Consider the following 13,902-nt stretch of genomic DNA (forward strand, 5'->3'; position numbering starts at 1 on the left):
CAGTCAATAGAGACCCTTTGCCCTCCTAGGCTCTTCTAGGGATATAGCTGCCCTATACCTCCTCCCACACACAAATGCTCCCTCCCTCCCTCTCTCCCTCCATCTTTATCTCTCTTTCTGTCCTCAGCTTTAGCCAGCAGTCAGCCTCCCTTTCTACCAGCAGTTAATGCTACTCTGCTCCACTCCTCTGTGAGGTTATACTGCAGCCATTTGCTGTGCTTTAATCCCAGTATGCCATATGGGGATGGTATAGCAGGTTAATAATAGGAGATGAGGAGGCCTTCTGATGACAGTGTGCACTTCAAAATGTCTGGATGTTAGTACACAGTGGGATTAGTTCCTACAAAGAGATTCACCTCTAATTGTGATGAGTTCTAAATGTTCTGTTTATATATTGAGAAGTCTAGAAATATATGGTTCTTGTGAAAAGTAGAAAAGTTGTGACTGTTAATAGAACAGCTCTTTGAAAACACAAGCGGTTCAATAAATGAGTGATGCTATCTGAGGGTAAGGGTGAGGTTCAGGATCAGGGTCAGGGTCAGGGTCAGGGTGAGGTTCAGGGTGAGGTTAAGGATCAGGGTCAGGTTAAGGATCAGGGTGAGGTTAAGGATCAGGGTCAGGGTCAGGTTAAGGATCAGGGTCAGGTTAAGGGTCAGGGTGAGGTTAAGGATCAGGGTCAGGGTCAGGTTAAGGATCAGGGTCAGGTTAAGGGTCAGGGTCAGGGTCAGGTTCAGGGTTAGGATCAGGGTGAGGTTCAGGGTGAGGTTAAGGATCAGGGTCAGGGTCAGGGTCAGGTTCAGGGTGAGGTTCAGGGTGAGGTTAAGGATCAGGGTCAGGGTCAGGGTCAGGTTCAGGGTGAGGTTCAGGGTGAGGTTCAGGGTAAGAGTGAGGGTCAGGGTAAGAGTGAGGGTCAGGGTGAGGTTCAGGGTAAGGGTCAGGGTGAGGGTAAGAGTGAGGGTCAGGGTGAGGGTCAGGGTGAGGGTCAGGGTGAGGGTCAGGGTGAGATTCATGGTAAGGGTCAGGGTGAGGGTAAGAGTGAGGGTGAGGTTCAGGGTAAGGGTCAGGGTCAGGGTGAGGTTCAGGGTGAGGTTAAGAATCAGGGTCAGGGTGAGGGTGAGGTTCAGGGTCAGGGTCAGGGTCAGGGTGAGGTTCAGGGTGAGGTTAAGGATCAGGGTGAGGGTAAGAGTGAGGGTCAGGGTGAGGTTCAGGGTGAGGTTCAGGGTCAGGGTGAGGTTAAGGATCAGGGTCAGGGTGAGGGTGAGGTTCAGGGTCAGGGTGAGGGTCAGGGTCAGGGTGAGGTTCAGGGTCAGGGTGAGGTTCAGGGTGAGGTTAAGGATCAGGGTCAGGGTGAGGTTCAGGGTCAGGGTCAGGGTGAGGTTAAGGATCAGGGTGAGGTTCAGGGTCAGGGTCAGGGTGAGGTTCAGGGTCAGGGTCACAGTCAGGGTGAGGTTCAGGGTGAGGTTAAGGATCAGGGTCAGGTTAAGGATCAGGGTGAGGTTAAGGATCAGGGTCAGGGTCAGGTTAAGGATCAGGGTCAGGTTAAGGGTCAGGGTCAGGTTAAGGATCAGGGTCAGGGTCAGGTTAAGGATCAGGGTCAGGGTCAGGTTAAGGATCAGGGTCAGGTTAAGGGTCAGGGTCAGGTTAAGGATCAGGGTCAGGTTAAGGATCAGGGTCAGGTTAAGGGTCAGGGTCAGGTTAAGGATCAGGGTCAGGGTCAGGTTAAGGATCAGGGTGAGGGTGAAGTCTAGTAGAGATAATGTAACACCGCTAATGTATCTGCATGTAGATGTGTGGCTATGGTCCATCTACCCACACTGTCTGCCCGTCCGTCCGCTTGTTTATTTCAGGGATGAGTCCCATTTAGCTGGTGACTCACAATACCCCATCCAACTTCCTGAGGTAGAACATGCATTAGAGGAATTGGAGAAACACCAAGAAGGCCAAATTAGACATAGCCAAGTCTAGACAGACAGCCAGGCACTTCCTTGACAGGAGACTCACTGAGTAAACAAATGTCCTTGTTGATTTGTACTTAATTTACCTGATTAAATCCTCCATTATGGCTGTCATTCATTCAAGCAGATATCAAGAGGTCAGGTTAAATTACATTTGTTATGGCACTGTGTATACACTATCTATGTTTACACACCTACTGCCAAAGCATAGTCTGGTTTGTGATGAGGGATTCCACCAGCACAGAGGATCCATATGATAGGATTTGATACATGATACGATTCTATAGCCCATGATACAAAGATAAGATCATTTTCATGCTGATTGCCACACTCCCTCTATTTATTTAGACTGAATGCAAATTAGAGTGCTATTATCACAGAACATTATCACAGAACATTATCACAGAACATTATCACAGAACATTATCACAGAACATTTGGTGCCAACATGGAGGGCAGTTTCCCAGAATCTGTACTGTACCTCTATGGCTCTGACTGCCACTATCCCGGTAGCAGCACCCACCTGTAGCACGCGCTCCAGCAGATATATCTCTCTGGTCACCCCCAAAGCCAATTCCTCCTTTGGCCGCCTCTCCTTCCAGTTCTCTGCTGCCAATGACTGGAACGAACTGCAAAAATCTCTGAAACTGGAAACACATCTCCCTCACTAGCTTTAAGCACCAGCTGTCAGAGCAGCTCACAGATTACTGCACCTGTACATAGCCAATCTATAATTTAGCCCAAACAACTACCTCTTCCCCTACTGTATTTATTTATTTATTTATTTTGCTCCTTTGCACCCCATTATTTCTATTTCTACTTTGCACATTCTTCCACTGCAAATCTACCATTCCAGTGTTTTACTTGCTATATTGTATTTACTTCGCCACCATGGCCTTTTTTTGCCTTTACCTCCCTTATCTCACCTCATTTGCTCACATTGTATATAGACTTATTTTTCTACTGTATTATTGACTGTATGTTTGTTTTTCTCCATGTGTAACTCTGTGTTGTTGTATGTGTCGAACTGCTTTGCTTTATCTTGGCCAGGTCGCAATTGTAAACTTCTCAACTAGCCTACCTGGTTAAATAAAGGTGAAATAAAATAAAATGTAAAAATCCTTGGCCATGCTGGGTACAGTAGGGGGAGGAGAGCCATGGGGAGATGTCCCTGGTCCCAGTGTGTTGTTGCTCCTGATGACACTCAGCGTGACCCGGCCCGACCATCCATCACCGGAACGCGGCTAAATGGAGCGCAGAGCCTCGTCTCTGACCCCTTTCAATGAGCCGCGAGGCCGACGCTTCGATGATCCCTATAGGAGCGATTTGGATCCGACCGCCTCGGAACGCTAATGTCCCATAGCGGCATTAGCTTCTGGACACTACCCCACTCTACCACCCTTTACGCCCATGCCTCATTGCTCTACCTATTCCTCCTTTTCTCCTTCTTCCCCTCCATGGCACCGTGCCAGGGAGTGAGTCAGTGATGGCTGATGGACGGAGGGATGGATGTCAGAAGCCAGAGGAGGACAACTTTCGCCCATGATGGAGTCACAGAAGCCAGTGGAGGGAGAGTCCTCCACTGTGGCCAGTAGTACTGTAGTACTGTCTGTGATCTTTCTCTCTATCACTGAACAATGTCTGTGAGCTTTACTTGCAGTTTATTTTCCTTTACTTGCAATGTATTCACTAGTATTGACAATTCAAAAGTTTGGCTGAAAAAGTTAACATGGCTGAACAGGCTGGCAAACAGAATTGGTAGTAAAGCCTCCCCCTCCCAGGATTCTTAACATCTTCCTCCCTGTTTAGGCCTTCTTTCCATTATGTGGCGAGTGGCTGCTCCTGAGACGGTCGCTGTCCACTGCCATGTGGTGCTGAACGTCGGAATTCCGCTTATGTCATTGTCCGTTTTAGTGGTGCTGAATCGCCAGCTCGCCACTAATAGCAGGTTTGTTTTCTGTAGCATCAGTCGTTTTACTATTGTGACAAAATCACCCCAATGTAATACAATGTATGGTCTATATACACTGGATGTTGAAGACTGTGTGAATATTTGTCGTTTATGCTCATCAAGTTTAATCAGACAAAAAACGCCCACTCACAGCCTATTATAATATATGTTTACTGAGAAAACAACACGTACTTTCATACTAAACAAACTAAATTGACTTCTGGTTCTTTGTATTTAACTCTCTGGGTTTATGGAAATAATCAAAACTCCGCAAGAAATTCAAACAAACAAAAACAATTATTTGATGAACACACAATCAAGGTATTTCATCGCAGGCACCTGGATTTCTCATCAATAACACCCTGACGTACAGCAGTTAAGAATAACAAGAGTTGGTATATTGAGCCTGCAATTGAATTCTCTATTGTACTCCTCCTCCCGTGTAATCATGGGGTGTAATTACTGCCTATGATATGGCATTAGCCCCATACCACAAATGATGATTGCTAGGAGAAATCGTGATTAAAATATTTGAACCATTTCCAAGTGGGAGTGATTTTGTTACAGCACTTCTAACTAGTTATGCATCACTAGCTAGACATAGACTCTGAGAAGTTCTGTATTTGACAATGAGTGACCTACACAATACGGGATTAGAGGGCTCTTGATCAATCTACTGTACTGTGTGTACTACACAGGGGACAAATAGCCTCAGTTGAATATGGCAATCAGAATCACCAGGATGGCTGGAGTCCCAGCTACTGATTGCTCATCAGGAGAAACAAAGACTTCCTCTTCAGACTGTGGCAAAGTGAGGAATAACAGCCTCAATAACAGCCTCGTCTCCCACCGTGTGAAACAGTACAGTCCTAATTAAAAGCAGCATGAGGCTCCTAAAGTAGATTTCCACAACTAACGTATTTTCTTTCTTCAGAACTGATTCCTTTTCATTCTTCACTCTGAACAAGAAATGTTAGAGGTCTGCTTCTGATGAGAAAGAATGTTTTAACACCTATGTCAGGGGTTTCAAACATACGAGGGGGTCCAGGTCTGGCAGTACTGCTCTAGCAGGTCCAGGCTCTGCTGTAGGCCATGTGCTGTGGGTGACAGCAGGCATCGGTCATCTGCGAAGAGTAGGTATTTAACCTCTGAATTGAGGAGACTAACACCAGGGGCTGAGGATTTTTCTAGAATAATGGCCAATTCATTGATGTAAATATTGAAGAGTACAGAGCTCAGATTGCAACCCTGGCGAAGGCCCCACCCCTGGTTAAAGAATTATGTTATTTTCTTGCCAATTTTAATGCTGCAGGTATTGCCAGTATACGTTGATTTAATTATGTCATATGTTTTACCCCCTACACCACTTTCAATAACTTTGTAGAACAGTCCTGTATGCCAAATAGAATCAAATGTTTTTTGGAAGTCAATAAAGCAAGCGTATATTTGCTATTATTTTGGTGGACATGTTTATCTATCAGGTTGTGTAGGGTGTAAATATGATCAGTCGTGCGATGTTTTGGTTTAAATCCAATTTGGCTTTTACCAAGACATTGTGCTTATTAAGGAAGTTTAGAACTCTTACATTTATAATACTACAGAAAACCTTCCCCAGGTTACTGTTCACACAAATGCCTCTTGTTAGGGTCAAATTTGTCTCTGTTCTTAAAGATTGGGGTTAGGAGTCCTTGATTCCAGATGTCAGGGAAATAACCTACACTCAGGATCAAATGAAACAGTTTTAATATAGCCAATTGAAATTTTGCACAAGTGAATTTGAGCGTCTCATTTAGAATGCCATCAGGTTCGCAATAAGCGAGGGGGTCCAATCTGATGTGGTTTGAGTAAAAAAATCTTTTAAAAAGTAATAATCATTATCATCATCATTTCGATAAAACCAAATTGACATTGTGTAGGTATGATAATGGACCTACAATCAGACAGTTTCTTGACTGATGTCACGCCCTGACCGTAGAGAGCGTTTTATGTCTCTATTTTGGTTTGGTCAGGGTGGGCATTCTATGTTCTATGTTCTATGATTTTCTATTTCTATGTGTTTGGCCGGGTGTGGTTCTCAATCAGAGGCAGCTGTCTATCGTTGTCTCTGATTGAGAACCATACTTAGATAGCCTTTTCCCCCCCTGTGTTTTGTGGGTAATTATTTTCCGTGTGTGTTTGTGTGCACCTCGGTTGGTTCACGTTCTTTGCTGTTTACCTGTACGGATTTTTGGTTGTTTCGGTTTCACTTTCATTAAAAGATGTGGAACTACATGCACGCTGCGCCTTGGTCGATTTATGACAGGGAGTTTGAGGATAGTGAGCGTGACAACTGATTCCAGCTGCTAATAATCACCCAAATGAAAGCTTGACAGTCATTTTCAGAGCGGCCCTCCAGACCTCGTTAAAGACTGAATGTGGCCCGCGGGCCCAAAAAATATTTGGACACCCCTGACCTATGCTCACATTAATTCAATGCACCAACTTTACACAGATGGTTACGGGTTAACAACACATGGCTTACTGTAGCATTGCATGGATCCACTGTTGAGAGCAAACCAGCCTTTGTTTTGCATGTTCATACTGCAGACTCCCTCAGCATAGAGTTCCAGCTGAGGAAACATATGGAATTATGTATTCTCTCAATGCACGAGTAGACAGCACGCACACCACACACTCACATATACACACACACACACACACACACACACACACACACACACACACACACACACACACACACACACACACACACACACACACACACACACACACACACACACACACACACACACACACACACACACACACACACACACACACACACACACACACACACACACACACACACACACACACACACACACACACACACACACACACACACACACACACACACACACACACACACACACACAACACTCACACAGGTCTGAGCAGAACCCAACTGAATATTCACATTATATAAATACTGCAGAGAGAACACTGTCTGTCTGGTCATGCAGCGCTGCTTTGGTGTAGCTGCACCCATTTATTTAGTTATTTAACTTAATAGGCTTCATCATTGCTGGTTAGCATATTTTATGGATGAGTGGAAATACATACAAATGTCATGTCATTCATAAGATCTAGAGATGCCAATATACACACTCACACCACACACATCTGCAGAACAGAACAGAATGTGTGCAACGAGATACAAATAATGCATGCAGATGCACATAGTGAAACAAAGCCACACTGAGACAGGTGTGAGACCGCTCTTCATAGACTACCATGCTAGGTAGAGGATTCAGCAGTGGTTAGCCAACAGCCATTGAAACAGGTGCAAAGCTTTGCCTTACTTTGAACTCCATCTGATAAACTGGACTAAAGTACATACTGCTGTCATCCACCTGTATCTCGAAAACACAATGACCTGAGTAGCTCTGTACTGTCTGTCTGTCTGTCTTTCTGTCTGTCTGCCTGTTGTGTTGTGTTGTGTTGAGAGTGAGATGTGTTGTAGTGATGCTCTTCACAGTGCAGAGGGCAGATCAGATAGAACAGAGAGCGGCTGTACCCGTTAATAAGCCATTACAATCCAATTTAGTCCTCGTTAAAATACATCTAAAAACAAAACACATTAAGGTTCAGTCAGAAAGCAAAGAAATTATATATACCGTATGTCAACCTCTGATGTCAGAAAAAACCTTAACATGTACTGTAGAAACACACCCACACAAACAGAGATAAGATAAACACCTCATACTAATCACCGGGTGCACACACACACACACACACACACACACACACACACACACACACACACACACACACACACACACACACACACACACACACACACACACACACACACACACACACACACACACACACACACACACCACCACCACCACCACCACCACCCCTGACTCCCCCACCCCCTGTAAGAGATGGGTGTGAATCTCCTTGTTTTTCCCCTTGTTTAATTAAACCATGCAGTAAGTGTGAAATTAACTCTCTCCTACACTGTGGCTGACAGCTCTGAGTGGGAGGGAGAATCCGCCACCTTTGTTTGGGACGTAATTAGTGAGAGGGGAGGTTGAGAGAGCAGGGCAGAAGGGGGGGGCAACAAAAAAAGGGTGTGGGAGATAGAGAGAAGGGGGTGATTGGGAGTGAAAGAGAGAAGGGGGTGATGGGGAGAGAAAGAGAGATGGGGTGAAGGGGAGAGAAAGAGAGGGAGGCTGTTTGTCATTACCACCTGCAAAAAAAGCCCAGCCTCTCACAGCCTCGGGATAATTTGACGATCCACTGCCACTCCGTCTCCTGCAGAAAGAGGGAGAGAGAGAGGACAGGAGGGAGAGGAAGGGAAGAGAAGGGGAGCTGGCTGATAGATGGTACAATTTGGAGAGTGAGAGAGGCAAGGAGTCTTATGAGTTTAAGAATTGATGAAGATTAACGTCGGCCTGACTGGAGTAATAACGTGTGTGGGCTCATCCTGGTCCTTATGGGCAGTGTCTCTATGTTTCTGTCTGCTGCAACGTTCTGATGCACTGCTTCCCCTTGCAGACACACCCTGCCATCCAACACACCTAACTGACTACTGTAGGGGAGACTGAATAAGCAATCTACTGTACCCCAAAACACATCATAATGATATATTCATCTCAATGACCTCTGGGCCAGAACTGGAATAATCAATCCGACCTGATTCCAATGTGGATGGCTGAAAAGGAGGGAAAATTGTAAATGAATGTGATTTTCATTAAAAACGTTTAACCCATTAGTGTCTAAGCCCTGTCTATACCAGGGGAGGGGGAGGGGGGTTCTACTAAGGAATTGTATTAAGAAGGTCATACCAAGGATAATTCAGCTATTTGATTTACAATTGTAAGACCCCTTGAAGTATTCACTACATGGAACAACAGTCCCCACAGAAAACCAGAAGGAAGTTTGTTCTGAAGTGTCTGTCCTTTATCTGAGAGATATAAGAAAGATCAGGAAACATTTGTATATATATTTTTTACATGTATTTAACTCCTTATTTTTGGCACTAAACAAAGTCCATGTTTACTTCCATACATTTTTTCAACTGGTACCGGGAGAGTCCGGGAGAGTCTACCCTAGAGAAAAATATGTACGTGATCGTGAGAGTCCCGTTTTAACAGAGGGGTCATTGAGGTGTTTAGCCCAAACTGTTCAGACTCTACAGACAGAAGATGGCAGATCGGCTGTACTGACTTCAGATGAGTCCCAAGATGCTTGTGGAGAAAATAGTTGGAGAAGACCATCGTGTTCGTGAGAGTTTCCTCGTTCGGACGCTACAAACGATTTTGTGTGAAGACCAATTTTTGGGCCACCTCACAAACACCACTTTTCACGGCTGATGTCACCTTTCACGGCTGATGTAGAAGTGCGACATAGGCAGATGTGGTGGATTGAGACGAATCCAAAGATTTAAAAAAAATATATCTATAGCTTAAACTGACAGATTTTTATGGGGATGTTGTTATTATGCTAATTAGATTTCCGCGAGGGGGGTGTACATCGACCTTAGGTTAACAGGTATATCACCAGGTTCCAAAACTACGGGTGACACCAGCATGAGATTTGCTGAAAGATATGAGTCTTAGGAATCTCAATATAAATTAGATGAGAACTGTTTTTCAATTCAGCATTTGAATATCTCTCTACTCAACGTCATTAACCCTAACTTTGTCCTCATCTGCAAAACCATTTGTTTCTTACCTACTGCAGCATTTAACTACATGGATGCGTTATATTTCTAGGTATTTTACAATACAAATTCAAGTCATTCAGTCATCGTTCAATACCTCATTAGGGACTTAGTACAGCGCAGAGCCATCACTATGGACCTAAAGTATGTCACAAAAATCTCTTTGACTCTTTGAGGTTGTCCTCAGGTCTTCAAGGAGAGAATTCTTAGGTAACGGTTTGCTTTTATAATCTTAAAAAGGCAGCAGGTTCAAGTGATGTATTCAACTTAAGAGGAATGGAGTTTACTGTACATCCAATATACACTGAGTTTTCAAAACATTAGGAACACCTGCTCTCAAAACATTAGGAACACCTGCTCTTTCCATGACATAGACTGACCAGGTGAATCCAGGTGATAGCTATGATCCCTTATTGATGTCACCTCTTAAATCCACTTCAATCAGTGTAGACAAAGTGGAGGAGACAGTTTAAAGAACGATGTTTAAGCCTTGAGACAATTGAGACATGGACTGTGTATGTGTGCCATTCAGAGGGTGAATGGGCAAGACAAAATATTTAAGTGCCTTTGAACTGGATATGGTATCAGGTGCCAGGCACATCGGTTTGAGTGTGTCAAGAACTGCAATGCTGCTGGGTTTTTCATGCTCAACAGTTTCCCGTGTGTATCAAGAATGGTCCACCACCCAAAGGACGTCCAGCCAACTTGACACAACTGTGGGAAGCATTGGAGTCAACATGGGCCAGCATCCCTGTGGAACACTTTTGACACCTTGTAGTCTATGCCCCTGATGAATTGAGGCTGTTCTGTGGGCAAAAGGGGGTACACTCAATGTATTGTCTATAATGCTGCAGCACAGTTAAATGTTCCAGCTTACAAGGACACTCTGCTTCACATACTGAGGCATTGATGTGACCTTGAGTAGGGACATGGTCTTTTGTCAGGCTACAACTACAGTAGATACGTCCACAGCATATATAAGATATAACCAATAGAATTGTGCTCATACTACAGGCATAAACATGGGAAGGGCTGGAGAGAGAGAGGGGACATAAAGAGAGAGAGAGAGAGAGAGAGAGAGAGGGACAGAGAGAGAGAGAGAGAGAGAGAGAGGGGGGCAGAGAGTGAAAGACAAAAAGAGAAAGAGATAGATGTTGAGTGATGAATAATGATGAATGAGGAGAGGGTGTCTGAGAGATAATACCCTGCAATAAGGACCCTGTGGCCCAGTTTAAAAAAAATGATCTATTCGGATAGGATTAAATTCATAGAAATACAATGAATCGAACGAGAATCCCCGTACAATCAATTGATTCATCCAATCTATACATTCTATTTAATCCTATCCGATATGCGAAATCCAGATAGATAACTTTTGAAAAACTGGGCACAGAGGGCAATAACCTGTGGCAAGTAGGTTGTCCACTGTCTGTCTGTCTGGCCAGAGAGGTGCTGGATCCCTAAACCATTTCCTTGTCCACATCAACTGTCAAAAGTATCAACAACCAGTATTCATGATGTACAGCCTCCTGAAAAACATCCACAAACATCAAACAAAACTGAAAGTGAAACATTTAAAACAACAGCTTCGCTATTTTCTGATTGAGGCAGTAAAGACTCCCATGGTGATCATCTCACCACCACAAACGGTTGTCACATTTACAATCTTCATGGTGAAACCTTTTAATCCTGACATCCTGTAACCATATTTATCAGACGGGTCCGTCTATCTGTCCGTCAAAGAAGAGCGGTGAGCCCGCCCCCTCCATTAGAACCCATGTAACCCCTAGTGGCACAGGGGCAGACATTAAGCCTCTCTGGCTCCGGCTATTGATTGGCCCTTATGGTAATAGACATCTTTCTCGCTATCTCGTAATTGGCTAAGTGAAGTGATTGATCCTGAGATTGTTCCCTAAATTCATTTGCTGGGCTGGCTGAGACTGTGGCCACCAGTGAGCACATCACGTAGTCCCCACTGGAGTGGTGGGAGACACAGCCTGCTGTAATGGCCCTGTTATTTATTAGTCTAACTGGGAAGCAGGAGGAGGGGCTGCATTAGTGTTGAGGAAACGTTGAGGGAGTGTTGATTATGGGTTATTACCGCGGTCAAATGTGATCACACTTTACACAGAACACTCTAAGATTGTGTTTTCCTTCTAGGTGCAGCAGTCAATGACCTAAAGCGCTCTCTTTCACCTCATGGGTAGAATGTACTAATATTTTTAATAATTGAATAATTAATAAAGATGTTTAAATAAAACAGTTTCTATGTCAAATAGTTGTGTTATATTTCAGTCTTCTGTGATGTACGTATATAAAGTGTAATATTGGGATGCAAATTCAAAATTGAACACGTCTACTCTATATCTGACATGGTACAGGTGTCTTCTTTTTAAGCCCTTTTGTTTCAAAGTAAATTTGTTTAAGACTACCAAGAAACACTCTATGTGACTCTGATTTAGACCACTGCAGTAAAAGGTTAAAAACACAGAATGTGAACCAAGACAGCCAGCTTATCAAACTCTGCAAACTGAAGGCCAAGAAGACCGTCAGAAGCAATATAATGTACTGTCCATTCTGCTACAAATGCTGAATATTGATTAAAAAAAATCCCCAATACAGTCTCTGTAGTATTCACCGAATATCTATTTCTATTCATACAAATATTCACATCACACTCCTCCTCTCTCTCCCGTGTGTAGTAGAGGTTATAGCAGGCTGAAGGGTTGCAGGGTCTGTGAGAGAGAGTGTCTGTCCGGAAGGTTCTGCACAGCGCAGAGTGTTATCTCCCTCCCATATGTTTACCCCAGGGCCATTCCACTCCTTGTAATTGACTGTCTAGCATGGAGCCTGGGCCCAAGCCTCAGCCTGCACTGGAAGGAATACTTTAGTCCACTTGTTTCTCCTGTCTGTCACTCTGATAAAACAATTAAAACACTACCGCAGTGCCCCGCAGTGACGGCATAGCTGCAACCCAGCTCTAGAAAGAGGCCAGAGTTCCCGATTTGGAATTCCGAGTTGGATGACCGTTCAAAATATATTTTCCCAGTCAGAGCTAGTTTTTTTTTCAGAGTTCCCAGTTATCTTGAACTCATCTCTAAGTCTGAGATTCCCCAGTTCCGAGTTTACAGTTGTCTTGAACGCGGCAGAAGTCATGCTGGATTGACAGTATGGCCAATGTATTCAACCTTTTCTGGCCCATGGTGTTGTGTGTGAGTGTTAATTCTTTCAAGATTGGAAAAGATACCCCTAATCCCAGACTTGTACCACACACCCTCTCCACTGAATAGCAGGGGAAGCAAAATAGTGATTGCTTTGCAACACTTGCAATTAGCCACTGATTCCATCAAACCACTCATTGTTGAACTTGTTGTGTGGTGTTTATATCCAATGGCCGATCATTTATCTTCATATGACTTTTTGAAAAGGATTTGCCAGTAGATTGTCGATGCGATTCATGATGATGACTGCTTGTCAGCTTGCTAGGTAAGATTTTGAAAGTATGATGTTGACATGTTGACACCAGTCCAATCAAAGCTACGTTAGATATATTTTGTGTCATTTTATCTGTGGCCAATGACCTTGAGCCTTCTTGGATTGGCACTTCTAATGTAAATCTATGGCAGCACCCAAGGAGGCTTGAATTTTCAAGCTCTCCCTGTAGATTTGGCGGTGACGTAGTGTCCCCATGAGTGACAGAACACTGAGCCAATCATGGCACAGATAGAGAAGATTACCAACCCCTATGCTCTGTATTTCCCTCTGGCTGACCCTCCACCACAGAAAGCACTGAGCTGGGCTGAAACACCTGTATTTTTGAGCTGCTTTACTCAAGAATAGAAAAAGAGACCATGTTTGTATGCGGCTTTATTAACTCAATACATTTGTTTTTAAATGTTAAACTGATATGTGACATGTATTTATGCCAAAATAACATGCAACACAGGCAACAAAACAACAGATATATCAAATTGTATTTTATTTTTTATAATGTTTTTGCTAAACAGCTGAGGCTCAAAACAGATGGGGCTCTCATCATGGTTCTTACTTTGCCTGTAATTTGGCAGCCTCTGACTCTGAGTATCAGACTACCAAAGGTTGCATCCTTTCACAAAACTGCATGTCCAGCAGCTCACAGGCTGTCAATGATAGCTCGCAATTGAGAAATGATCAGTAGGCCTAAAATGACATCATTATATCTGTTAAATGACTGTTAGTTACAAAACGAACAGTCCTGGGTAGCCCCATATGCGAGCGAACCTTGGCCGCTTTGCGGTTACAAT

The 13,902-nt window shown here is 43.9% G+C and overlaps 1 protein-coding gene across 1 annotated transcript; it reads right to left on the reverse strand.

Annotated features, from left to right (window-relative positions):
- Nucleotides 1-497: 497 nt before the first annotated feature.
- On the reverse strand, nt 498-1,010 carry LOC139530992 (uncharacterized). The gene has a single exon (XM_071327781.1). It carries the CDS (start codon nt 1,008-1,010, stop codon nt 498-500), a length of 513 nt encoding a protein of 170 aa, XP_071183882.1.
- Between the last annotated feature and the right edge of the window lie 12,892 nt (nt 1,011-13,902).

The sequence above is a fragment of the Salvelinus alpinus genome, chromosome 9 (assembly GCF_045679555.1).
Source record: "Salvelinus alpinus chromosome 9, SLU_Salpinus.1, whole genome shotgun sequence".
NCBI lineage: Eukaryota > Metazoa > Chordata > Actinopteri > Salmoniformes > Salmonidae > Salvelinus > Salvelinus alpinus.

Bases quoted from the DNA above. Each gene is read 5' to 3' on its own strand.
- LOC139530992 (XM_071327781.1), bottom strand. From the start codon at position 1,010: ATGAATCTCACCCTGACCCTCACCCTGACCCTCACCCTGACCCTCACC.